We start from the raw sequence: 27,995 nt of genomic DNA, 5'->3' as shown, positions 1-27,995 counted from the left end.
GTGAGCTCTTTAGATGAAAAAAGTAAAGTGGCCCTAAAAAGGGCCTTTCACGTCCTTAAGAGTTAGCTGATAAGCATAGTCCTAACCACCAAAGCCATAAAGCGTGCGACCCTGGCGTTTAAGTGCATAGACCACGTCCATAGCAGTGACAGTCTTGCGCTTGGCGTGCTCAGTGTAGGTGACAGCGTCGCGGATCACATTCTCCAGAAATACCTTGAGCACCCCGCGAGTCTCCTCGTAGATGAGACCTGAAATACGCTTGACCCCACCACGCCGAGCCAAACGCCGGATGGCAGGTTTAGTGATACCCTGGATATTGTCACGCAGAACCTTTCGGTGCCGCTTTGCTCCTCCTTTACCAAGACCTTTCCCACCCTTACCACGTCCCGACATAATGACTATGTTAAAGACTGCAGTGATTTTGTGACCTGAAGGGCCACTGCAGCCCCTATAAATCAACTTAGCGGACCTTGTTGGGAACTGAAAGGACAGACACCAGCCCTGAGTCCCCGCCCCTCCTCACAGCGAGACTGTTGAGAGAGGGAGGTGCTTTTCTTTTCCTGTGTTTGGTGTCTGGAACTCAAACATAACTCTGAAGATACACAAGGGGATTATGAGCAATTACGAAAAATTATATCGCAATCATTATTAATTTTTTAATAAAAATTCAAATTAAAAATATTTGTTGATCTGCTTGCATGGAATCATTGTTGTTGGTATGTACCGTCAAGTCAGAACCGACCCATAGCGACCCTGTATAAGGTTTCCAGAGTGGCTGGTGAGCTTGAACCGCCAATCTTGCGGTTCAGACCAACATTGTAGTCCACTGCATTAACATATAGTACCACACCAGAACTCGGCATGGAAGCATTAGGAAAAGATAAATGTACCTAAAATACAATATAACTTTCAAATAATGGTGACTGTTATTACTTGTTAAACATATACAGAAGTCCTGGTGTGTGATGTAGCATAAGCACCGGACTGCTAAACACAAGGTTGGAAGTTCAAACCCTCCAATCACACCTAGGAAATCCTATACAGGATGATTGAGTTGGAATCGACTAGACAGCAAATTGTTGTTGTTGTTAAGTGCCGTCGAGTCGGTTCCGAAACCCTCTACAGGGTTTCCGAGGGTGTAAATCTTTACGGGAGTATAAAGCCTCATCTTTATCCCGCGGAGCAGCTGGTAGTTTCGAACCGCTGACCTTAAGGTTCGCAGCCCGATTCGTAACCACTACGCTACCAGAAAGCAAATAGATTGTCCTAAAATCCATGGATTATCACAGTCAAGTACCCTATCAAAATTGGAGATTACAGATCTCAAATTTTTAAAACTAAATTTACTTTTGAGGCCAGCACTGGTGGTGCTATGGAATAAACTGGATAAACACTGGATTTCTAACCACATGGTCCAGAGAAAGGTAAGGCTTTCACTGCTTTAAAGAGTTAACAGCCTAGGAAACCCACTATTGAACAGGAAAGGTAAAACATTAACTGCCTTCTCCTCCCTTCCCAGCAGACAAGTTAGAACGTTAAAAAGGTTACTGAGTGGGACCAATCCTCCCCGCCCAGGAGACAAAATAGAATGTTAATCAGGTTACCGAGGCGGACCAATCCTCTGGTTTCCCAGGTTTTCTCAAACAGGTCCGCAACCTAGCCCTTCCCTGTACTGCCCTGCCTGCGCTCTGCGACGAGGGGCGGAGAAATCTGGAAGTTAGTTCCTTTGAGTCAGCAGGTTTAATAAAAACTGTGCTTCATCCCTCCAAGTGGTCTCGGTTTCTTCAAAAACAGACTTGGAGTTGCTGTGACACTTCAGAGTAATAAGAGTCAGAAAAGACTCAATGGTAGTGGATTAAGTGATGATCTCATATAGCTATACAATATCAAAACCAGGAAATTGATCTTGCAAAATACTTTTACTAGAAAACTAAGCTTTCAATAATTTTTATATATACTTGGTGTATGTGTGTTTGTGTGTACACTTACATGTAATTTTTTATCCCATGTATGAGAACCTGTTAAGTGGCACCACAGAAGAAAGGACTGGAGAGCTATGAAAATTAAATATATTGTCATAGTGTTACTTCCAACCCATAGCAATCCATATGACAGAGTAGAATTGTTCCATAGTGTTTGCAAAGCTGTGGTACTGTGGGTCAATGCACTGGAGTGCAAAGACCGTTTGAATCACAAGGCCTGTGGTTCCAGCTCACCAATTGCTTCTCAGAAACCCTATGCAGGATCACTATAGACATAAAACTGACTCACAAGACACTTAACAACTGGGACCTCACGAATGAATCTTTGCTCAGGCAAAGATTTAGAGCCTTGGAACCCCTGTTAAGGGCTACTATGAGTCAGAACCAACTAGACTTAACGACAACCTTTTCAGTTTGGGGTTATAATATACAAAGTTGCAATGAACAAATACTATTTTCTTGTGTCTTGCCCTAGCTTTAGTTCGGTTTGATTTGGTTTTGTCTTTCTATCATTCCACCTCAAAATTACATTTGAAAAAAAGACTTAACAATGCTCTTTTGAGTGCTGTAATCCAATAACTTTCAGTGGTAACTCTGAAATCAACTTGTGTTGTTTATTAGTGCTTGCAAGTTTGCTTTAAAGTATAATTATCTGATGGCACTGAGTTGTTTTACTTTTGTTGAAATTTGACTTCTGAATTCTATACCTACCTGAGAATTACAGGTAGATACAGAATGGGTGGGAATCGACTCCATGGCACTTAACAACATACAAGGTCGCTATGAGTCAGATCTGACTGGACAGCAAATAGCAAAGACAAAAAAACAAACAAACAGTATTTGTGAGTCCTGGTGTGGTGCTATGCCATAAAGTACCGGAAAGCAAATCAGTTTGAACCACAAATTTGGCTTTTCTAATCCACCAGGTGCTCCTGGGAAACCCTTTACAGAGTCACTATGAGTTGGAACTGACTGGATGCCACTTAACAACAGCAACAGTTTGTAGTTGGGGGTTCAAAACCACCAACTGCTCCTCAGAGGCCCTGTATTAGGTTGTTATGAGTTGAAATCAACTCTATGGCATCTGACAATAACAGTATTTGTTGGGAGTGCAGTGGCTCTGTATGATAAACTAGGACTGTGAAGTGGGGACTTTGCGGAGGGGTGTGTGGGAAGATGAGATTTTCTGCTCCTGAAAAGATGTACAGCCTTGGAAACACTACACATGGTCGATATAAGTTGGAACCTTACGCAAGGAGCTCTGGTAACAGCGGTTACAAATCGGGCTGTGAACCGCAACGTCAGCAGTTCGAAACTACCAGCTGTTGCACGGGAGAAAGAAGAGGCTTTCTGCTCCCGTAAAGATTACAGCCTCGTAAACTCTGTACAGGATAGCTATGAGTCCGAACCAACTCTACGGCATAACAACTGTATCTACAATGGAGTCCTGGTGAGGCACTGTGAGTTAAAGCGCTTAGCCGTTTGAACTGGAAAGTCAGCAGTTCAAGCTCACGAGCTGCTCCTCAGAAACCCTATACAGGGTCGCTATGGGTTGAAACGGACTCAAAGGCATTTAACAATACTGTATCTACAAAGTCTACATAGATATAGGGTGTGTTTTAGGGGTTTGTGTTTGTTAAAAGGAAAATTATTGAGAACTTTTGTCTCTTTTCCTTGCAGTTGAGGATTTCCAATAAATACTATTCAGCATCATCTATGTAACAAGATCTGGGTTCTGATTTAATGACTAAATGATTTAATGATGCTTCTTGTGAAGGATTTTCTCTAAAATAATGAATAGATACTCAGGTTTATCATGCATAAACTCATTTCATTTGTTGCAAAGTAGTCATAGCCAGGTATGCAAGTAAGACCTCACAACCTTCATTTACAGTGAGAGAATGAGAATTAACTAATGCAAATCTGAGACTTATAGCTTTAAATTCAACTCTAATTCCTAGTGTGCTGAACATAAACATATTGTGTTGTGTCCCTTTACAAACTTCCCCAGTTGCTCAAGGACACACTGTCTCACTTCTGGCAATTACTAGATTCTCAGTATTAGCATTAATTTTGAGCATTATTGTTTCTGTAGTCTGGCGATAATAAACTGCCTCATTAAAACTTACACCTTTAACAAGAGGAGGAAGCTTAACCACAGCTTCATCTAAGTGGAGGTTCTCTATAGCTAGAGTCCTAGGAGTGGTGGTGGGCAGGATCTCCACAGCTTTCTATCTTTAGAGAAAACAAGAGACTAGAGAGAAATAGCTTTGCCTCATCATTTTCTTCTTGAGTGAGCAGAAATTCAGGATTCATGTGAAATATTCACTTTGGACTTGAGGGTCTTTTTTCTAGGAATAGAGATGAGCTAAATGACACATCTTTTATTCAAGTTAATGATGTTTTTAGATTTAAATGCTAGTTTTAAAAATAATTTATCACAGCATGTCAGAGCAGAGTCAATTTAAAAGTTGCTTACATTCGTTACATAATTTACATGCTTCTGTTTCTAAATTGAGAATTTTTCAAACTACATTTCTTATGATTTATAGTTCCTATTATGGGACCTCACAAAGGTAGGCATATTTTTATTTATAAATCCCTATTATGAATGATTGCTAGTAAATGTCGTTGAGTCAGTTCTGACTGGATCCTGTATAGGGTTTTTGAGGAGCAGCTGATGGATTTGAATGGTTGACCTTGAGGTTAGCAATCCATTGTTGATACTTCTACACCATGCTAGGACTACTCATGAGTGATTGTCAAGTGCAGTGGAGAAGGTTCCGGTTCATACTGATGCTATATAGGGTTTCTGAGGAGCAGCTGCTTGAACTACCGACCTTGTGGATCAGTCCAGTGCTGATCACATACCATCACACCAGTGAGTGGTTACACATACAGATTTTGAAAGCATAGTAGTGGTTTTGGGACTTGAGAACGTTATAGAAATGTCAATTCATTATTACCTCTCAGGTAGGGACCAGATGTGGTCTGCACAGTATTAATTTTCAGCTATAAACTAGAAATCAACTCTAAATTCCCTAGTGTGCTGAACATACTGGGTTGTGTCCCTTTTGAAACTTCCCAAGGTGCTCAAGGACACACACCCGTCTCACTTCTAGCAATTACTAGATTCCCATTAGCATTAATTTTGAGCATTACTTTAATCTGGAGATAATAAACCTCATTAAAACTTGAGGGCACGCGACCCACTCTTGTGCACCTATTCAGTTCAAAAGATGCATGCTTAAAACGCCTCTAAAAGGTCGTTTGGTGTTAATGTTAAAATTTTATCACAGCATCTTCCACAGAAAAAGTGGTTGGCTCTGAAAAGAGCCTTTGGTTTCAACGTTAGCAGTAGCTTAAAGGTGAGCAGTTTATGCCCGCTCACCACGGATACGGCGAGCTAGTTGGATGTCTTTGGGCATGATGGTGACACGCTTGGCGTGGATGGCGCACAAGTTGGTGTCTTCAAAGAGTCCCACCAGGTAGGCCTCGCACGCTTCCTGCAACGCCATCACTGCCGAGCTCTGGAAGCGCAGGTCGGTCTTGAAGTCCTGAGCGATCTCCCGCACCAATCGCTGGAACGGCAGCTTACGGATCAACAGCTCTGTGGATTTCTGGTAACGCCGGATCTCACGCAGAGCGACTGTTCCAGGCCGGTAGCGATGCGGCTTCTTCACTCCGCCTGTGGCCGGCGCACTCTTACGAGCAGCCTTAGTAGCTAGTTGCTTGCGCGGCGCCTTGCCGCCGGTGGACTTGCGAGCGGTCTGTTTGGTGCGAGCCATAAGTACAGCTGAACGGTTACAGAGTACTGAAGGAAATGAGAACCCTTCCTCCTATTTATAAAGTCAAAGTCCTCCTGATTGGACGGAATATTCAAACTGCGCGCCTTGAATTAAGTAACTTGACAAGCTCTGTGATTGGCTACCACGCCTCACTTTCCAAAATCGGGCTATTGAAAGGTGCTTGATTTTCTCCTTTATTTAGATTTGTCATACATACATCCTAAACGATTTTCATTTAACCTACTTGCTTTTAACTCTGGGGGGAAAAAATGTTTAGGAAGACAACAGAAATTAGGTTTTTGCAGCTCCTGAGGCCAGGAATGTAAAACCTTTTTGTCATTTCAGAAGCCCGCGCTTCAACATGATTGGTGTAGTTTTGTCCTTCATCCTTGAAAGGTAACTTATTTTATTTTAGCAAAGTAAGTACACGTCCTGCCGCTTTAAATCTCCGAACTTGAAAATGACAACCCTTTTGTAATGCTCATACGACGAGCCTGTGCTTCTTGACAACTTTTGGATGTGTAAGAATGCTGCTGGAGTCCTAGTGTGACGCTGTGGGACAAGCATTGGACTACTCGCAAAGTTAGGGTTCAAATCCACCAGCCACTCCTCGGGATTCCTATTCAGGATTGCTATGAATAAGAACCGACTCGAAGGCATTTAAGAATTTTGGCCGCTGTCTTTGAACAGACCAAACTACGAATGTCAATGGTATTGTTTGAAAACATTAAATATTAGCTGCTTTTCATATTTCCTGTTTCCTTTAATTCTTCAAAGATACTTTTTAAGGCACTGGAAACTATACGTTGATAGTAATTTATCCATTACTTATTATCACTTTTGTGCTTCTTTAGGTCCAGACAAAGGTGGAAGGGAGAAGATAACTGGCTTCATAACTAGATACTATTGTCAAGACAGTAATTTAACTTTTTAACTTTTCAAAATGAAAGTGTCCTTTTGCTAAATGGAGAACAGAACCTAGGGTGGTTCCCATTTACACAGCCAATCAAACAGTAAGCCTCATTTGCATAAACAGTATATTTTGATCCAATCAGAGATGGAAGAACTACACTCTTATTTGCATAGAAGCGGTACAAAATTGGCCAGATTAGCTATTACATCTCAGTCTTCACTTTAACACCGAAGAAATTTTCGTTATGCCTGAGCCAGCTAAATCAGCTCCTGCTCCGAAGAAGGGCTCTAAGAAGGCGGTAACTAAGGCGCAGAAGAAGGATGGTAAGAAACGCAAGCGCAGCCGCAAGGAAAGCTATTCTGTTTACGTGTACAAGGTACTGAAGCAGGTCCACCCTGATACTGGCATCTCATCTAAGGCTATGGGTATAATGAATTCTTTCGTCAACGACATCTTTGAACGCATTGCTGGTGAGGCTTCTCGCTTGGCGCATTACAACAAGCGCTCAACCATTACGTCCCGAGAGATCCAAACGGCTGTGCGCCTGCTGTTGCCTGGAGAGCTTGCCAAACATGCTGTGTCGGAGGGTACCAAGGCCGTAACCAAGTATACCAGCTCCAAATGAATGTATATGTAAGCAGCATCAAAACAAAGGCTCTTTTCAGAGCCACTTACTGACTCTGAAAGAGAGCCTTAACACCAGGTGGGGAACTATCAGCTGCTCCGTCTTAATAGCAACTGTCACTACCAAAATACTGCAGTGTGGGGTTCAGGATAGCAATTCAATAAGATAAGCAGTAGTTAGACGTGATTAAATTCCATAAATGGAATATTAAGTAAAGGTGTTTGACATTTTCAGGCCTGAAACATACTAATCTTCCATCAGATATTTCTGGTGTCCAGAAACGGTGCAAAAGGTTTAAGGAGCTGAACTGGTATCCAAGAAGTTAAGGTTTCAGGTGCCTAGAAAAATCTATGTAATCTGAAAAAGTCAACCACTGAAAACCCTGCCTGCATGTTCTACTCTGCCACATATGGGGTCATTAGGAGCCAGAATGGATTTAAATGCCAACAAAAAGTTAAGAGAGAAAAAACTCTTAACTTTTCTAGGGCAAATGTGGAAGCCATGTGATTAGATGGTAGAGCCACAAAATAAAGGACGCTTGATTAAATTAACCTACTTGTAAAAGAGTTGCCTAATGATCCCATGCTCCCATTTTGGACCTCATATAAGCAGAAAATAGAATTGTACTGTGTTAAGCCTTTGAGGTTCTGTGATTTACCTGTTTAAATCAGTAGTATTATCTTAACTAAAATGCTTTCCCCAAGGCATCGTCCAGATCCCTAATTTTTAGTCTTTTGATGAATCTTCAGGTAAAGACCCTCCATCAATGGAAGAAAGATAAGATTTTCTATCTCAGAAAAATAACCCAAAAGGGGGTGAGTTTCTCAAGCGTTACCAGCAGAGAGGAAGCCCTACTTGCTTCTACCTGTAATGGAATTTATGTCCCCAGCCCTAAGATCTTCCAGAGCTGTGTGTAATTAAAAGGACAAGATTGTTGTTATGTGCCTTGGAGTCAGTTCTGACTTATAGCGACCCCATGCTGTAAATCTTTACCTGAGCAGAAAACCTCATCTTCCTCCCGCGGAACAGCTGGTAGTTTCAAACTGCTAACCATGAGATTAGCAGCCTGATTCATAACCACTACACTACTAGCTCCTTAAAAGGACAAGAGAGTTTGAGCTAATATGCTGCATTTTCGAACATTAATAGAAAAGCTCATGAGCAAAATAGAGACAGTAGGAAATTGACATTGCTCCCAGTAAATCTCATAGAGTTAGTTGCATGTATCTGAACAAATCTGAAACAATGCCAGATTCCTGGTCTTCCCTCAAACACCACATAGAAAACCATGAAAATATTTGAAAGCTCACATATCATACTGAAAATCCCTGTATTTGGTCTTCAGTCTCACCCAATATGAAGGATTCTGAAGAAAATTTATCTCTCAATTCCATGCCAAAATTAAGCCAGGGATCAAGGTCAGCAGTGAGGGAACATGTATCTTCTTCATCAAATCATCACCATTATGGAAGTTTAAATGTAGAGTTCAGCTGACAATCAGATTTTATCTGTATTTAGGAAATCATTCAATAGATATTCCTTATAGTGAATCCACTAAAAAAATTTAAATAAGGTACATGTTACAGTGCATAAAACCTTTTTACAAATATAATGTTTGGAGTTTCTTTTTTCTGAAAAGTATAACATGATAATTATCATTTGGGAATTCACATTTTTTATTTTAAGTCATCATATAATTACTACTTTTTCATTACTTATATCCCTAAGTCATAATAACCACTGTTTGTATGGTAAGTAAACACTCATCTATTCCTACCTCCTGGATCCCCATCTTAACTGAGTCTCCTATGGGACCTGAAGTATTGATTTTGAAAAATATTAAGAATGTTGAAAGTAGTACTGAGCTATCTCAAAATTCCAACTTAAACTAATAGCAGAAGACCTTGGTTTATTTAATTGGTTGTCAAATGTGTGGCCGTGACCCTAGGTATGCTCCTGACTCGGTGTCTGTGCAATCATTGTCACTTTGTGAAACAATCTTCCACAAATGTATTGAAGACCTCACTCTTTTAAAAGCTTCAAACCTCACCTCAGCCTTATCTCAGTTGTAAGGCCTTCCCCAACCACCTTATTTGAAATATCAAGTAACCTCCACTCATCTACTGATAGTCCTTATTCCCCTTAGTCTGTTTTTATGTGTTATCTCTTTACCTATTGAGAGACTACATTTTCCTATTTTTGTTAATATTCTGTATCTCACAAGTAAGGTATAATTGTTGTTCTTGTTAAGTGCTGACGAATCAGTTCTAACTCATATGGGCCCCTGTATAGGGTTTCCATATATAATTGACAAACATGCATTGACAGAGAACTTCCAGAGGTTCAAGCTGGATTCAGAAGAGGCCGTGGAACGAGGTATAACATTGTTGGTGTCCAATGGATTCTAGCTTGAAAGCAGACAATATCAGAAAGATGTTTACCTGTGCTTTAATTACTACGCAAATGTCGGTGACTGGACTCGACATAATTGTGTTGTTCACGAGTGTTTGGTTCACGAGGAGGGGAGATCCAGCGGCGATAGGGATAGCGAAAGAATACACAGACAAACAGAAGAAGGGAGACAATGAGGCACCCCAAAGCCAGGGTGGATACATCACTGGTGGGCAGGCTTGGGACTACAGGCATCATGGCCTCTGCAGGCAGCGACTCACTGCCCTGCAATCTTTAATGCATGCCTTCCAACCCGTAATGCACCGCTATCTTTACTCCATGCCTTCCAACCAGTAATACACACCTGGGGAGGCCCGGGCCTCTGTTTTATTTAGGGGAGGAGTTTCACACCAAGCTAGGAGGGACTAAAACAGGATACAGCTAACATCAGTAATTTTCCAGACATTCAGGTAACTTTACATTGTACTTCACTTATTTGAATCCCAGGCCAGCAACTTGGATTCTCAGGCCCAATTAACATATCTATAGCCCCTGAGGTCAGTTGGGGGAAGGTGAGAGTTCTGCAGAAGATGCCCAGGTGAATGGGCTGCACCTGGAAAAGGGATTAGGGAGGATGGGTTCTTTGTCTATAGAACAAAGAACCGAGAAGTAGCTAAGATATTTTTAGTTAATCCTTTGGAAAAAGGTTTAACCTTGCAACCTTTAGTCTCGGCTTTAGGAAAATATCACATTTATCTGTGGATTTTCAAAGGCTCCGTGTATTAATTTAACATATATAACTGAATATTAAGATGAAAGCAATTTTCCATTAACTGCCAGTGGCCTCATTTGTTACACTCGTGCCTATAGGGCCTCGAACCTCTGACCAGTCTTACACGGTCCGCAACATTTAGTGCCATCGAGTCAGTACGACTCATAGCAACTCCATATATGGTTTCTAAGGAGCAGCTAGTGGAATTAACTATGGACCTTGTGATTCGCAGTCCAGTGATTCTACAGAGCGACAAAATGTTAGACATATTTAAATTTTGAGAGATTAAATTTTATGATTTACTTCGAAGTGAAGGCAATATAGATAAAACCTAATAGGTCAATGTTGATTTTAAAGCTTCATGAGGAGTTTCTCTGTTGTCATTGAGTTGTTTCTGACCCATAGCAACTCTATGCACAACAGATCTCCATTTTACCAAGCATGACGTCCTTCTCCACTTGCTTGTTGGGGTATGTTATTGTTGCTGTTGTTAAATGCAGGCAAATCGGTTCGAACCCACCCATAGCAAGCACTGAGATGCTGAGGCCCTGTATCATGGATGAAAATCCAACACGAAGGCCACACTCAGGATTGCTAGCCAGGGACCCTGAGGGCCAAGGAAGTGACCTCCTGACGTCCCGGGTTCACATGGACCCTGATGGCCAAGGAAGTGTCCTCCTGACGTCCCAAGTTCATAGGCTTTTACGAACTCACTGGTGGGCTACCTCTGAATAATTTTCTTTGGTCTTATTCTATGCTTCTAACTCCAGTAATTGTAGCTTCTGAGAAAACGGTTTCTTACGTGCCTCTCTTAATGTCTCCACTGTGTTGGCAGTGCGTAGGGTGCTGGGAACAAATCTCTCTGAGAAACAAACTCTGGCCACCTGGCAAGCATGTCCAAACTGTTCTTTATCGAATTATTCAGTTATGTTTGATATTAACTTAATACATGAGCCCTGGATACCCATGGACAAATATTAAAACAAAAACCTCTTCTAAAGGCGAGGCCGTAAAAGTTTCAAAGGCAGGTTTGCTGGGATTCCTCAAAGAGGCTCTGGAGACAATCTACCCAAGGAATTCACTCAAAGTAGATTGGCGAATTCTGGAATATTGTTCAAGGAATAATAGTGACAACCTCCCCAAATCTTCCCCAGGTGTAATCCATTAACCTAGAGGTCCCTCTTCCTCCCTAAAGCTTAAACCAGGTAGCTGAAACAGCTTGACTCTCTTCAGACCTTTTAAATCCTTTACCCATTAGAAATTAAGTGCTATAGGTATGTTAATTAGCCTTGAGAAACCTCGAGTCACTGCTTTAGGATTTGAGCCTAAAAAGTAATTTATAACAATTTGCTTGAATTTTTGGAAAATTAAGGATGTTAGAGTATTAAGACCATTTGTGATGTATATTTTAGAATTTGTTCCTGTAAATCATTGTGTCCTGTTTTAAACAATTAATCACATTTCATTTCTGTACCCTGTCTTAATAATCCCCTACTTCCTTTGTGTAAAATCCCTCCCTGAAATAAAAGATGGATGCAGATTGAATCCTGCATGCATTACTGCCTGCAGGGCCATGATGCCTGCAATCCAGGGTCTGCCTGCCAGTTTTGCATCCACTCTGGTCTCGGGGTGTCTCTTTGTTTCTCTCGTCGCGTCTTTGTGTATATTCTTTCTCTATCTCTTTCGCCGCCTTATCTCCCTACTTCGTGAACCAAACTTCCCTGTCAAGGCAGGTCCCCGACACATAGTGACCCTGTATAGGGTTTGTGAGGAGCAGCTAGTGAGCTGGAATCGCTGACCTTGTGGTTCAAACCAACTCTGCAGTCCATTGCATTAACCCACAGCACCACACCAGGACTCCAATGATGTTATAATTAGGTTTTTAAATGTTGTTAAATTTAGTCCAGTCTGTTCCGGTTAGATTCCCACTCATAGCAACCCTGTATAGGGTTTTTGAGGAGTGGCTGCTGCGTTTGAACTGCCAACCTCGTGGTTCAAACCAACTTGAGGACGAGTGTTTATCCTAGGGCACCACACCGCTTATCATATTATTGTCTTTTTTTTTTTTTTTCAAATATTCATAATGTTTCATAATTTAAAATAAAATCTTAAAATAGAAACAATAGCTAGAAGAGAATTGTGCATTGTCCAAAAAAAAAGGGAATGGAGAAAGCAGAATGTTGCTCCCTGTTCCTCCTTTGTAGCAGTCTTAACTGCAGCTTGTCAATCAATGAAAACAGCTCCATCTCTCAGGGTAGATTCTATTAGCTCACCCCTCAGAAATCGCTGTTAAAAAAGTCAGGAGCTGTTTGATTCAATGTACTGACAAACAGTTGTCAAGCAAGCTAAAGATTCCTCTGGGAGATCAATATTTTCTCTCTGAAGGCAAACAAGAAGCCTGATTTGATTAGAAAAAATTGTAAGTCTGAAATCAAACAAATGAATCGCAGGTTTGTAATTTATGCTGCATCAAGTCTTGGCCTTAACTGTGTTTTGGAAGCACGAGTTTACAAAATTACTATTGACTAGGCGCATTCTCATTTATTGATTAAATTGGTCTTAAATGGGCCCCAGGCAAAGGCACTTTTATAAATTTAAAAAAAAAACCTACCACTGTAGAACAAGCACTGTACTACTAATCACAGGTAGGTGGATCAAACCCAGTAGCTCCTTGAAAACTAAAGGATGGTCGGAACTGATTCATTGGCACTTAACCCAAGTAACAGGTGTAGTCAGTATACCTAATACCAGTGAGTGACCAATAGTGAAATAAAACGGTTCTTGTGTTCGGCACCTGCTTTAGGTAACATTTCAACCTAACAAACTGTAAAATCATTCCAGGTAAATTGAGGCATGCTGCTCTTCTTGATGAGACTTCAAAATAAACTTCTGGTGTTCCTAAGGATCACCTAAAGTGAGGTTGGTACAAAGCAGACTGCCACCATACGTCTAAGGTGGGATCTGAGTCTACCATCCCTAGCCAAGCTACCAGGAGCTACTAATAGTATTGGTAATAACTGTATGTGACTTATGACCATCAGCAAGGGACACAAAACGAGCAAATACCATTAAGTTCTCCCCAACTGTAGGAAAAATGTAAGTCTTAAGTAAAACACAAACAATGCTGAAGATGTTAAATTCCAAAAGCCTATGTAAGGTGCTAGTTAATACTTTACGTCACAAGGAATGCAGGGAAGTAGGTGAAATTTTAACTTCAACCTCAGTTTTACTAACGATTGACTACAGCACCTTTTGTGATAAAGTAGGTGGCTCTGAGAAGAGCCTTTTATGTTTGAATTAGGGAGTAAACCTCTATGCTCTCTCCCCGCGGATACGGCGTGCCAGCTGGATATCCTTAGGCATGATGGTGACACGCTTAGCATGAATAGCACACAAGTTGGTGTCTTCGAAAAGCCCCACCAGGTAGGCCTCGCACGCTTCCTGCAGGGCCATCACAGCAGAGCTCTGGAAACGAAGGTCGGTCTTGAAATCCTGCGCGATTTCGCGCACCAAACGCTGGAACGGCAATTTGCGGATGAGCAGCTCAGTGGACTTCTGGTAACGCCGGATCTCGCGCAGTGCCACAGTACCTGGCCGGTAGCGATGAGGCTTCTTTACGCCACCAGTAGCCGGTGCGCTCTTGCGAGCGGCTTTAGTGGCTAGCTGTTTTCGCGGCGCCTTGCCGCCAGTGGACTTACGAGCGGTCTGCTTGGTACGAGCCATCCCTCCAAACACGAAGACTACTTCAACTAATAAGTAAAGCCGCAAGAAGTTGCCTTTATATATACTCAGAAACATTCTGATTGGCTTGGAGACTTTTCAAAAGTCCCGCGCGATAAGCCCATTGGGCGAAAAATGAGAGTGGTGATTGGTAAATAAATAGAGTCTCTGATTGGATGAAATACTCCATATTCCTAACCTCTTTCTTATTTGTTGGTTTATGATCCCAAGGAACTTCTGATGTGGCCCTGCAGAATCAACAGTGGCTGCGAATCACTAGGTCGGGGGTTCAAGTCCACCAGCTACTCCTTGGAAACCCTGTACAGGGTCACTAGAGGTCGAGATCGACTCGAAGGTACTTAACATGATTCAAAGGATCATAACAACAGCACCTAATACGATCCAAAGTAGCTAATTTTTCGCTGTTAAGTCAGTGGTTCTCAAACTATGTCTATGTGGAGATCTTGTTGTGAAGTGCTGTCTAGTCGGTTCCAACCCTTAGCGACCCTGTATAGGGTTTCAGCGGCGCAGCTGGTGAGCTTGAACCTCCGACCTTGCTGTTCAAACGGTTTTGTCTTCTTAGTCTGGCACATTAACCCACAGCGCCACACCCTTAAATCTGCATTGGGGGGGAGGGGGGACTGAGATTCCGAGGACCATGCTTTTAAGAATTGATTTACTCATTTTTGCTTTCACTCGGATGTATTGGGGGTTTTTTTCCCAATTCGGGTCGGGTTGTGTGGATTGCCACATCCTATCTTCACTGCTGTGCATAAAGTCGCTATGAATCAACGGCATCTAACATTGGCACTCTGAAATCTGACCTATTATATGTCAATATACCTATTAGGCGGAATACCTAAAAATGGGATAAAGGGCCTGGTCTGGTCTGAGTGTCAGGCACTAAAGTGAACCACGAATGTTAATTGCTTTCCCTGTGTCCGTCTTTAACTTCCTGATTTGAAAAACCCTCCATTACTTTGACAACTCCCTAATGTTTTTCTCCTTTTCATTGGATCCTAATGAAATGCTACTCAACCACTCCCCCTCTTCCCTTCCAGTACTAGGACGTTTGACTTAAAAATAGACTGTTCCTTATTTTAGTGTTTTCCCTAGAGAAATGCTTTTAAGAATCAATAGGTTCGCTTGACTGAAAAGTCAAGGCTTTTTAAGTCGCCCTGGTTAAGCACTTGGCTAAGCGTTGGGCTGCTAACTGCAACGTAGGTGTTTCGAACTCAACAGCTGCTCCGTGGGATAAAGAGGCTATCCTCGTACAAATTCCTACATACTCGGATACCCCATGGGGCAGTTCTGTGCTAGTGTCAGAGTCCGAATCTACAGTGGAGGTTTGGCGTCACTGGTTTATACCCCTAAAATAATTGATTTGTAATACAAAACTGTTTCCCCATGGGAGCCAGTTTTTCTTTTTAGCATCCACACATGCAGCCTTATTACCCAAGACCCAGACACTTGCAAAACATGGAGTTGAGGGCATTATGACCACGTATGAAAACAGTGAAGATTGCTGTCCTGAATACTTAAACCTCGGTTACAAGCTTGTTTAGTGTCGTCGAGTCGGTTCTGACCCATGGCGACCCTCTAGAGGGTTTCCATGGAGCGACTGGTGAGCTTGAACCACCATTTTAGTTACAACCTTGTTATGTGCCGTGGAGTCGGTTCCGACTCATAGAAACCCTGCACAGAGTTTCCGAGGCTGTAACTCTTTACGGGAGCAGACTACCTCATCTTTCTCCCGCGGAACAGCTGGTAGTTTCGAACTGCTGACCTTGTGGTTCGCAGCCTGATTCGTAACCACTACGCTACCAGAGCTCCATAGTTGTGTGACAATATGGTTGGCTCCCAAAATAAGCCTTTAAGCTAGAAAAACACACTATGTTACAAGCTATTTATGTGAAAATATGGGTGGCTCTGAAAAGAGCCTTTGGGTTTGAGAAAGAGCCGAATGAGCAAACCGTTTCTCAGTTGCTTCATTTGCCCTTGGCCTTGTGATGGCTCTCGGTCTTCTTGGGCAACAGCACAGCCTGGATATTGGGCAGGACGCCTCCCTGCGCAATGGTGACTTTGCCCAGAAGCTTATTGAGTTCTTCGTCGTTGCGGATCGCTAACTGCAGGTGACGCGGAATAATACGAGTCTTCTTATTATCGCGAGCCGCATTGCCAGCCAATTCCAGGATCTCAGCGGTCAGGTACTCCAGCACGGCTGCCAGATACACGGGAGCGCCAGCCCCAACGCGCTCGGAGTAGTTGCCCTTACGGAGTAAGCGGTGAACACGGCCAACGGGAAACTGGAGCCCAGCACGAGAAGAACGCGTTTTTGCCTTGGCGCGAGCCTTACCTCCCTGCTTCCCGCGTCCCGACATGGCTACGCACAGAGATAAGATATGAAGCTTCAGAAGGGAGCCAGAAAATGAAATTAAGTAGATAGAGTTGGTAGGAGCTAGACTCTTATAGTCTACGGTGGTTTAATAAACTACCCTGTGCCATTGGCTGAAAGCAAATTTTAACCAATCAAATAGTAGGCCTAAACAGCCTTATTTACATAAAGCGTTCGTCGTTGGAAGGTCAAATAATCTTAGGTTGAAGAAGAGAACAGCCAATGAGAGTTTGAAATAATAAATAGCCTATTACAGTGCAAGATACAAAAACAACCAATCATTATCTGGAACCACGCAATTCCTAATTAGCATATACACCTAACAAATAATAAGACCATTGGCAACTAGAAGTACTTTGTTTTTCCTTTCTCGCAGTCCAAGTCGCTTCTTACAATGCCTGAGCCCGCCAAATCCGCTCCAGCTCCGAAGAAGGGCTCCAAAAAGGCGGTGACCAAGGCGCAGAAAAAGGATGGCAAGAAGCGCAAGCGCAGCCGCAAGGAGAGCTATTCGGTCTACGTGTACAAAGTATTGAAGCAAGTCCACCCTGATACTGGCATCTCGTCCAAGGCTATGGGCATCATGAATTCCTTCGTAAATGACATCTTCGAGCGCATCGCTGGTGAGGCGTCTCGCTTGGCGCATTACAACAAGCGCTCGACTATCACGTCCCGGGAAATCCAGACGGCCGTGCGCCTGCTGCTTCCTGGGGAACTGGCCAAGCACGCAGTGTCCGAGGGCACCAAGGCTGTCACTAAGTACACCAGCTCCAAGTAAACATTACACCTGCTTACCAGTGCTAACGACCCAACGGCTCTTTTAAGAGCCACCCACTTTGTCACTTAAAAGTCTGTAATCCTTTGGGGGTCCTCTCATACGTGAAATCCCCTTTTAAAACTTATCTCCCTTTTTGCTCAGGGAAGACAAATGGGAAGTTTTCTGTTCCCCCGTTCTTAATATCCATATTCAATAAATGCTTTGCCCTATGCTGTGAATCTGTCTGAATATTGTCTTTATTAGTGACAGGTGATAAAGAACCATTTTTTTCTGCTAATAGTTGCAATCATAGGAGTGGAAGAGAAAATCAGGCTCAAAGAGAAAATAGAGAGTTGGCTTATGAGTGAAATAAAACTGATCAGGTGACGAACATATACTCTGAAACAGCAAAGTCCTTACACTGGGAAAAGTTTCTCTTTGAAAAAAGAGCTTTGGATATTTAAAGGCCATCTGGAAGTTTTAGTTTTTCTGGGCACTGAGGTGTGGAGGGGAAAACCATCTGTACTAAGATGATCAGAGAAAGCTAGCTTATCAGCTAGCTGTTTTTATGGTCTTTGTGCCTGGTATCAAAATCTGCTTTATGGCAGTGAATTTGGAGTTTGGTTTGTTTCGTTTTAGAGTTGGGGGGCGGGTGCCCATTTGGCATCCATTGGGAATGTCCAGGGGCCTCTGTTCAAGTAGAAAAGCCAAGAGGCTTCAATTGCAATGAATAGGCTTGTTTATGTGGACCTCTTTTTTTTTTTTTCTATATGTAATTTTCTTACATGGTTTAACCCTAGTCGGCCTTAGGTCTGGGTAGGAATTCTAGCTAGCTTCAAAGTGTCTTTGTCTTTGTAGTGTGAACAGACTTTTCTAATAGTCCAAAACTATCTTTAGAACCTTTTTCTCTGAACTGTTTTGAGAACATCCTAGTGCCTATGGCTATGAGATTTCCCTGCCTTTGTGCGCCAATTCGAGCAACATATGTCATATTCTCCAGAGACCTTCCCAGGTGCCTGCTAAAACTGTGGTTAATCTTTTGTTCGTTGTAGAAAGAATGGATTCCAATTTATGGTGACTCCATGTGGCCTTTGGGTGAACTTAAACCTCCATCCTATCAGTTATCAACCGAGCACTTGCAGTTTTGTACTACCCAGGGACTCAGAAATAGGGGTTGTTGTTAAGTGCCGATGAGTTTGTTGTGACTCATAACAACCCTGTATAGGGTTTCCAAGGAGTGGCTGATGAATTTGAACCTCCGACCTTGTGGTTCAAACCAACCTTGAGGTCTAGTGCACTAAACCTACTGCAACACACCAGGACTCCAGAAGTAGGGATATGCCTCATTTAATGTGTTAGGTTACATATGTTGGGTTATAAGAAAGAGGTCCGGAAAACACATATGAGTTGCTTAGTAAATTTTTATTCCCTTTTACTCCCCATCTCTCCTGCTCCCTTTGAACAACCTCACTGCATTTCTTTTCCTCTATTTACTTATTTGAGTTCATTCATATTAACTCCAAACCAGAAGCATTTTGAAAGACTGCTCCTACCACTTGCTAAGTAAATGCTCTAATTGAAAATAAATTGGCTGCCTGTTAAGGCCCAAGCTGGTCTGAATCCTTTCCATCTGAGACACTGATCACTTCAAAGGAAACTGATTGGTTTAAATTTCTGTTGTAAAGGGCAGGTAAACAACACTAGCCCTTCTGAGATGGGGCACTGAGAACCACCAAGGTGTTTTTAGCCTGGCCAAAGTAAAATTGTTGTTGTTGTTGTTAAGTGCCACTGAGTTAGTTTCCTCTAATAGTGACCCTGTTAGGGTTTCCACCTAGGGTTTCCGCCTATGGTTTCCGCCTAGGGTTTCCAAGGAGAAGCTGGTGGGTTTGAACTGCTGGCCTTAACTGTTTGAACCCACCTTGCAGTCCAGTGCTTATCCTACAGAGCCACTCCAGGCCCAAATAGCCATTATAATACAATGGTGGTTGTTTGTGTGCCATTGAGTTGCTTCCGGAGACTGGAAATCTTTATGAGAGCAGAAAACCTCATCTTTCTCCCATGGAACATCTGGTAGTTTTGAATTGCTGACCTTGATGTTAGCAGCTTGGTTCATAACCACTATGCTACCAGAGTCTCCTCTAAAAGTAGTAATTTCTTTTTCTCTAATTAGTAGCCAAAAACTACCCCAAGGAAGGACTATTACAGGAAATAAAACATCATACATCTTTAATGCCTACTGATAGTCACCACCTGGAGAGATTAAGGAAGCTGTTCCAGCTTGGTTAGAAGGATCCCTCATGGGCCCCTACCTCATACCCAAAATCCGTATAAAAATTTCCTTCCCCTTTTGTTTGGGGAGACAGAGCTGGTAAATCTACTCCCCTGTTCTCCTTGGTATTGATATTCAATAAACACTTTGCTCTGTGCTCTGAGCCCTGTGTGTCTCTGAATATTGGCTCCATCACCAGTAGGTGATGTTATTAAGTGCCATCAAGTCTGTTCTGACCCATAGTCAACCCTGCATAGGATTTCCGAGGAGCAGCTGGTGAGCTTGAACCAGCAATCTTGCTGTTCAAACGGATTTGCAGTCTGGCACATTAACCCACAGCACCACACCAGGACTCCCTAGCAGCAGGTGATAGGCAAGTAATAAAGAACCGCCTTTTCTGGTAACAACCCTATAAGGACCCTAACAGGGCAGAGTTAGAACTGCCCCACAGAGTTTCTCATAAGTTTATAGAAACTGTTGTTGTTAAAGTGCCATAGAATTGGTTCAGACTCATAGCCACCCTATCCAAGGAGCAGTTAGTAGCTAGTGGATTTGAACCGCCAATCTTGCATTTAGCAGGCCAGTGTTTATCTTCATGCCTACCACATATTTTTCCCAATGAATGTGTGATTTTGAACTGCTGACCTTTTGGTTGGCAGTCAAGTGCTTAACCACTGTGTACCAGGGCTCCTCATAGGATTGTCAGTCAACCAATTTAAATACAACAATCAACAATCAATATTATGTCCTATGTCCTAAGTTGGTTGGTTATGTGCCATGGAGTCGGTTCCAACTCATAGTGACCCTGTATACAGTTTCAGAGGCTATAAATCTTTATGGGAGCAGAAAGCCTCATAGTTCTCCCATGCTGACCTTGAGGTTAGCAGCCCAACTCATAACCAGTATGCTACCAGAGCTCCTGTATTTCCTGATAGGACTACGCTTTCATTACCACAAAGGCAGTAAGGGCAAACCAAAAATAAGTAACAATCCTTTATATGAATACATTTATTTTTTAGTACTAAGGAAAATGAGTATGCTGGATAATGAATAAGGAAGACCAAAAAAGAATCGATGCATTTGAATTAAGATATTGGCAAAAAATATTGAATATACAATGAGCTGCCACAAGTTGCAACAAGTCTGTCTTGGAAGAAATACAGCTAGAATGTTTCTTAGATACCAGGATGGTGAAATTTCATCTTTCTTTGATCACGTTTTGAATGTCATTTTGGGAGTTCAAAGGTACACTTGACCCATGTGAAAGTTAGACAAAGATTAAGGAAAACCAGAGAATTGATGCATTTGAGTTGTGTTGTTGGAGAAGAATATGGACAGTACCATGAACTGTCAGAGGAGAAGGTAGGTCTGTGTTGGAGGAAATACAGCCAGAATGCTCCTTAGAAGCCAGAATGGTGAAAACTTTTTCTTTCATACTTTGGGCATGGTGTCAGGAGGGACCAGTTCTTAGAGGGGAACTCATGTTTAATAGAGTGGAGGGTCAGTAAGGGAGACAAGGACCCTCAGTGAATTGGATTGGAACAGTGGTAGCAGCAGTGGGCTCAAGCATAACAACAGCATGACCCAGATCATCGAAAACACCACCACCGAAGCTGAAGGAAATCATTGAACAAACGAATCACCAAGGTGAGAGTCCAGCTTCCATTCATGCAGGCCCTAAATCTCAAACTTGGGTTGAAGATGTTCACACCTAAATTACTCTCCACTGCAGATCTCAAGAAAGCAGTTGATTAGGGATTCCAAACTCTCCAAGCAAAATGAAAATTGTACATCTCCTAGAGACACCAATCGACTAGAAAAACCAAGAACCATACACTAAAGAAAACCCTGGGAAAACCTTGCCAAGAGAATAATCTAACTTGGTAGTAAGTGATTCCCTTTGCCCTGCTCAGGATCAGTTGCCCCTAGAAGCAGGCTCAAACTGCACACTATGAATCGACTAATATGAGTGGTTGTAAACCCTTAGGTACCACTTTGTTGTTAAGTGCTGTTGTGTCAGTTCCAACTCATGGTGACTCTGTGTGGGGCTTCAGAGCTGTGAAACTTTGCAGGAACAGAGAGCCTTATCTTTCTTCCGTGGAGCAACTGGTAGATTTGGACCACCAACATTGTAGTTTGCAATCCAGTGCTTGTCCTCTAGAGCCATGACGCTCCCACCTGAAAGACCACTAATTAATTTCTTTCTCTCTGAATGTCTTTCCCCTAGGACACTCCTCTCCACAGGTACTCCCCAGGAGACATCAAACAATTTAAGGTGTAGAAGGACCAGCACCTGCAAGAAGGATACCAAGTTGGCTCCTTCACTTATACCTCCATAACTGGGCTTACATATAAATTTATTAAGAGGTAAGATGGCTTGTTTATTAGCTCTTTACCTGTTTTCATTTTAAAAAGCCATCTTAGAAGAAAGTAAACCCCTTTTGTCCTGCAAGTAGAGGGTTCTCTCCCTGACCAGGTTGGGGATGCTCTAGCCCTTCTATGTGTAGTGACAGGGCCCTTACTCCTGTTGTTGTTGTTTAAGTGTCGTCCAGTCAGTTCCAACTCATGGCAACCCTGTATAGGGTTTCCGAGGAGCGGCTGGTGAGTTTGAACCACCAACCTTGTGGTTCAAAATAGCTTTGCAGTCCAGTGCATTAACCCACAACACCACACCAGGACTCCATTTAAATAGGTAAAGCAAGACCTGGGGACAGGGATATTGCTGAAAATGTTATTTGGAATTTCAGATACCCTTGGAACAGCAAAAAGGCTCCCATATCTCGAAGTTCTTTGGATCAAATAAGATTTGGTTTGTAAAAGCTTTTTGTAGACTCAGAGGACTCTGTCTGTGTTGTTGTTAAGTGTCATAGAGTCAGTTCAGACTCATAGTGACATTATATAGGGTTTCCAAGGAGTGGCTGGTGAGTTTGATCTGTTGACCTTGCAATTCAAACTGATCTTGCAGTCAGTCCAGTGCTTATCTTTCAGCACCACACCAGGACTCTATACCATAGTTGTTGTTGTTAAATGCCATCAAATTAATTCTGACAGATAGCAACCCTGTATAGAGTTTCCAAGGAACAGTTGGTAAGCTTTAATCACCCACCTTGCAATTCAAACTGACTTTGCAGTCCAGCGCATTGACACACAGCAGCACACCAGGGCTTCACATAGTATGTTGTTATTGTGAAGTGCTGACAAGTCAGTTCCGACCCATAGTGACCCTGTATAGGGTTTCTGAGGAGCAGCTGGTGAGCTTGAACTGCAGACCTTGCAGTTCAAATGGCTTTGCAGTCTGGTGCATTAACCCACAGCGCCACAGCAGGACTCCTAGACAGGGGCTTAAAAGATGGTTGGGTGTGCCACCACCTGGATGAGCACTACAGGGGAGGCTAAACTCTGAATTCATGCCATCTGTAAGACAACAGACTGGACCAGTTCAAGGCCAAGACACAGGAACTAAGGCGTAGTTCACCCACGTCTTGCCCACTTTACGTTCCTGGCTGGTTTACCTATTTTTTATGGGAATCATATTACTAGTAGTTTTCATTTTCCTCTGCTTAGTAGGGGTAGTGGCTTGGGTAGCAGTTAGCATCATTGGGGTGGGCAAAGTTTTCACTCTACTTCATGTTCCCTCTACTTCAGAAACACATGTCTATTAACTAATCCAATGGGATGTTTCCAATTCCCACCACTCAACTCCCCCCCCACCACTATACTAAACCGAATTAAGTTTTCTCACCCCACATCACCCTCTGCCATCGTTCAGCAGGAAGCAACTAAAATAAGAGAATGTCCTATTTCCCAAGATTGAGAAACTAACTACAAAAGGGGGAATTGAAATGGGGCACTGAGAACCCCCATGGTGCTAATGGGATTTTAGCATAGCCACAGCAAAATGTAGAAGGCGTCCTAGTAACCGTCCTAGTAACCATCCTGCCATCATAATATAATGTTGTTAAGTGCCACCAAGTCAATTCTGACTCATAGCAACCCTGTATAGAGTTTCCAAGAAACAGCTGGTGAGTTTGAACCACTGACCTTATGGTTCCAGCCAACCTTGTAGTCCAGTGCATTATCCTACAGCGCCACACCAGGACTCATAATACAATGTTGTTATTAAGTGCCATTGAGTCGGTTCCAACCATAGCAACCCTGTATAGGGTTTTTGAGGAGCAGCTGGTGAGACTGAACTGCCAACCATGCGGTTCAAACCGACTTTGAAGTCCAACACATTAACCCACAGTGCCACACCAGGACTCCTGTGTTGACATTAATATTGCTATTTTGGAGCATTTGGTTTGTGTTACTACAATTACCAAAAGGGACTAGTCCCTGGGGAAAGATATGCTTGATAATTTTGAGGACCAGAGAGAAATATGATATGGATTAACACAGTGGCTGCAGCAATGAACTCAAACATATGAAAGACCGTAAGGATGGTACAGGACCAGGCAGTGTTTCGTTCTGCTGTACACAAGATTACTAAGAGTCAGAACAGACTTGATGACATCTAACAGCAACAAAAGGAAAATGTATTATACTGAGTTTATTTTTTTCTCATTTTACCACAGAATAATGAAAAAGTAGAAAATAATACATTGTCCATGGGTGAATATTTGGAAACCACTGATAGATATTCAAATCCCTTCATTTCACCACAGAATTATGAAAACTTTGGTATTCAAATCCTTTTATTTCACAATTAAGAAAAGTCTTAGGGTAAAAGGAACAGGAGGGAAATAACTGGGATATCAGAAAAGTGGCATCGGGGAAAGATCAGCAGAACCATAAAAAACCTCCCAATATAAAGAATAAAGGGGCAAGGTATAGACAAGAGATAATAAATCATACTCAACATCCCCATAAAAGCTCCCCTCGCCTTTTGTTCAAGGAGACAGACAGATTTGGGAGATTTTCTACCCCCTGTTTTCCTGGGTATCCATACTCAATAAATGCTTTGCTCTGTGCTCTGAGTCCTGTCTCTCAATATTGGCTCCATCAGCAGCAAGTGATAATCATTTTTCCCAGTAACAATCTAAAGAACGACACTGAAGGAAAAATGACAGATCATACAATGCTTCTTAAGGTTTCTGCTCAGGAGTAGCACATGTCATTTTCACTTAGATTCACTGACCATAGCAAACCACCAGGTAGAGTCTAATGTCATTGGGACAAGATGTAATTGAGGCAGGAACTAAACTGTCTCTTAGGTAGCTGGATCTATTGAGTCTGGAGTTCAGGAGAAACCTCAGTGCTGGTGATTTCATTTCCATACCATCAATGTGTACACAGTGTCGGTATACCAACAAGGAAATATCAGTTCAACATAATCAGGCACAGATTTGGGTCCTCAATGTCCAACTTTTCAGCCATCAGGAGCCAGCCAAGCTAAGGAGGAAAAAAAGCAAAGTCAGACACAGAGCTCTTAAACTAAATACACAAATAGGCTTCAAAAGGCCTGAGAAATCCCTGGAATTACAAGTAAAATATGGTGGGAGGGGGATGCATTTTGGGAAGGACATGTATATCTAACACTAGTTCCCAAAAATGATCTCCCATGATCTTTTACACACTATTTGAGTATAATTCTCAGTTTTATAGAATAGTCTTAGTCCTGGCGTGGCGCTGTTGGATAAACATTGGATTGCTACCTGCCAAGTTGACGGTTCAAGCCCATTAGCCACTCCTTGGAAACCCTATACATGGCCGATAAATTGGAACCAACTTGATGGCACTTCGCAACAACAAATGACATTACTGAGAACACATTTCCACATCTGTAAAATAATAACATTTATTCTGCTAGGTCTATAAACTATAAATCTATAAACTATAAAACTATAAACTATAAATCATGAATCCACACTCAGAATAACAGAGCAAACAATGCTTATTTCTCTGACTGAAGACTTAGACCTGGAATTGGTTCTCTTCATTATCAATCCCTTGCCTAAGAGATAATGTTATCATATCTTGTGGCTTTTTTATTTTCATGGTAGTTATACTCTTGTCATTGTTAAGTGCCATCCCTCAGAAAATCCTGTCTTGAAAATTTATACAGAAGCCAATCACTTTTCACAGTCTCCACTAGTAGTAACACCCTGATCCACAGTCATCTCTAAATTGTATTATTATTATATATACTCCTAACTGATCTACTTGCTCCCACCCTAAACCCATCATAATCTATTCACTTAAAAAACATAAATGAGATCATGTCAGCACCCTGCTCAAAGCCTCACAGGAGCTTACTTCACTTTTGTCAAAACCAAATGAATCTTGGGGTGGCGCTGTGGGTTACGAATTGGGCTGCGAGCCTTAAAGTCAGCAGTTCTAAACTACCAGCCACTTCTCAGAAGAAAGATGAGGTTTTCTGCTCCCGTAAAGATTTACAGGCTCAGTAACCCTGTACAGGGTCACCATGGGTCGGAACAGACTCGATGGCATTTAACAACTCCTTCTCTTACTCAAGCTTTTTTTCCCAATCATACACAATCATGTCAGTAAAATCCTCCCATCCTCTATGCATTTTCCTGGTCTACATAGTACTCAGCACTATCTGATACATTGTATGTTTTATTTTGTCTGCCTCTTCTCTAATCAAATAAACTCCACAAGCTTAGAAATCCTTTTCTCACATTTATTCATTGTTCTATTTCCAGAGTTTAGCACAGGGTCTGGCACACACAATATGTGCAAAAGGAAAAAATTGTGGGTAGGGGTTGGGGTGGATGACTAAATTAACATCTTCATAAAACTTTTTCTCCTCAAACTGCTGGCTTAGCTACAATATCTGATTCTTTTCATATTTAAACACAAACGCCTGCATCTTTAAAAAAAAAAAAGATGTGATTCCAAATGAACATTGCTTCTCCAGATTTCAAAGTATAGCCCTACATAAATTTCACCTTCTGGTTATAAAGAGGAAAATATGATTTTTCAATGGCCTATCACCACTGATCAGTCTTCTCAATTTTTTCAAGAACTAGATGCATCCCTGATGTGCAATAACATGACATCACTGATATTGTTCCTGACAATATTAACCTACTTTCAATCATATCTATGGAAATCACTTTTAGTTTACAGGACATACAAGGCAAACTTGACAAAATGTTTCCATCAGGAAACCAATCCAGAAGGGGGATACAAATCAAAAAAGAAAACCATGGTAAAAAGGAGGTGGGGACACTAGGAATACATCAAAAGGTGTATTGTAACTGACTCTTGAACATACCAGTTTTAGGACATTTAGGAGCAAAATTCTGAATGTGGACTTAGATACAGATATCTACGATAACTAGTTTTAGTAGTCTTACTTTGAGAGTCAATGTAGTACAGATGTCAGTGTACTTACTTAAAATGCCATCAAGTCCATTTATTTAAATTTAGGTGCTTACAGAATCTCGTTTTAATGTTTTCATTTAAAAAAAAAAAAAAAGCATACTTGGCAAGTTTACTTCTCTTGTACATTTCAGTATTTTCATTACACTTTATACACCAGAGGCTTGACAGTGAGACAGTCCGAACGGCAGTGCACCCGCCCCCTGCCCGGCAGCAACCTTCGCTCAAACTCGTCTGTCTCGGGCCTTTCCTGCTGGCACCAGGACGCGGGCTTTCTTTGTTCCTCGCCCTCCCCGCCATTTTGTGCGCCGGAATCCTGGCAGGGGAGGGGAGGCTCTCCTAGCTACCTCTGAGGCAATTTCCATCTCTACCAGGGGCATCGAGTCAATTACAAATATTACCGGCGCCAAATAACTTTCCTGAGAGCAGATGGCACCCAGCAGCACGTAAATCTGCCATCGACCTCGAATCAAGATTGAAAACTAGAAAAAACTAGCCGAGCTTTCTCACTAACTAGCTTAAATGTAACCAGACAAATGTGCTCACGCTCAATTGTTTCATAGCTAGAAAACATTCCAAATCCCATACACGCCCACTTACAACAAAGTGCCAACTTTAGCTGTAAATCTTGATCACACGAAGTTTTAAAATGTTAGCTCTTTTACGAGAAGCGGTGGGCGGCCCTGAAAAGGGCCTTTGGTTGAAAAGCAAAGTGAAGGAGGAAAATTTAGCCTCCGAAGCCGTAGAGGGTGCGCCCCTGGCGTTTCAGCGCGTAAACCACATCCATAGCAGTCACAGTCTTACGCTTGGCGTGCTCGGTGTAGGTTACGGCGTCGCGGATCACATTCTCCAGAAACACTTTGAGGACCCCGCGGGTCTCCTCGTAGATGAGGCCGGAGATACGCTTAACGCCACCACGACGAGCCAAGCGCCGAATAGCAGGCTTGGTAATTCCCTGGATGTTATCACGAAGCACTTTGCGGTGGCGCTTAGCGCCTCCCTTGCCGAGTCCCTTTCCGCCTTTACCACGTCCAGACAT

The 27,995-nt window shown here is 42.3% G+C and overlaps 4 protein-coding genes across 4 annotated transcripts; 2 read left to right on the top strand and 2 right to left on the bottom strand.

Annotated features, from left to right (window-relative positions):
• Positions 1–81: 81 nt before the first annotated feature.
• LOC102829273 lies at positions 82–27,995 on the bottom strand. The gene is made up of 7 exons (XM_006872882.1): positions 27,689–27,995; positions 27,358–27,419; positions 27,114–27,272; positions 18,885–18,912; positions 13,866–14,196; positions 6,552–6,562; positions 82–398 (listed from the first exon to the last, which is right to left on the bottom strand). Exons 1-7 carry the CDS (start codon positions 27,993–27,995, stop codon positions 82–84), a joined length of 1,215 nt encoding a protein of 404 aa, XP_006872944.1.
• On the top strand, positions 6,925–7,308 carry LOC102840901 (histone H2B type 1-like). Its single transcript, XM_006872773.1, has one exon. It carries the CDS (start codon positions 6,928–6,930, stop codon positions 7,306–7,308), a length of 381 nt encoding a protein of 126 aa, XP_006872835.1. The 5' UTR covers positions 6,925–6,927.
• Positions 16,180–16,572, bottom strand: LOC102841282 (histone H2A type 1-D-like). The gene has a single exon (XM_006872774.1). The coding sequence runs from the start codon at positions 16,570–16,572 to the stop codon at positions 16,180–16,182; it is 393 nt and encodes a 130-aa protein (XP_006872836.1).
• LOC102841663 (histone H2B type 1-like) lies at positions 16,981–17,361 on the top strand. The gene has a single exon (XM_006872775.1). The coding sequence runs from the start codon at positions 16,981–16,983 to the stop codon at positions 17,359–17,361; it is 381 nt and encodes a 126-aa protein (XP_006872837.1).

The sequence above is a fragment of the Chrysochloris asiatica genome, unplaced genomic scaffold, assembly GCF_000296735.1.
Source record: "Chrysochloris asiatica unplaced genomic scaffold, ChrAsi1.0 scaffold00213, whole genome shotgun sequence".
In the NCBI taxonomy this organism is placed as follows: domain Eukaryota; kingdom Metazoa; phylum Chordata; class Mammalia; order Afrosoricida; family Chrysochloridae; genus Chrysochloris; species Chrysochloris asiatica.
Note: the sequence above shows the minus strand (reverse complement) of the source record. Positions and strands in the feature narration are given on the sequence as shown.

Coding starts and splice junctions, on each gene's coding strand:
- LOC102840901 (XM_006872773.1), top strand. CDS start 6,928: ATGCCTGAGCCAGCTAAATCAGCTCCTGCTCCGAAGAAGGGCTCTAAG.
- LOC102829273 (XM_006872882.1), bottom strand. CDS start 27,995: ATGTCTGGACGTGGTAAAGGCGGAAAGGGACTCGGCAAGGGAGGCGCT. Junction 27,420..27,688: donor CACCCTCTACGGCTTCGGAG/GCTAAATTTTCC, acceptor TCTTGATTCGAG/GTCGATGGCAGATTTACGTG. Junction 14,197..18,884: donor CTTAGCAAGTGGTAGGAGCA/GTCTTTCAAAAT, acceptor TCGTGTTTGGAG/GGATGGCTCGTACCAAGCAG.
- LOC102841663 (XM_006872775.1), top strand. CDS start 16,981: ATGCCTGAGCCCGCCAAATCCGCTCCAGCTCCGAAGAAGGGCTCCAAA.
- LOC102841282 (XM_006872774.1), bottom strand. CDS start 16,572: ATGTCGGGACGCGGGAAGCAGGGAGGTAAGGCTCGCGCCAAGGCAAAA.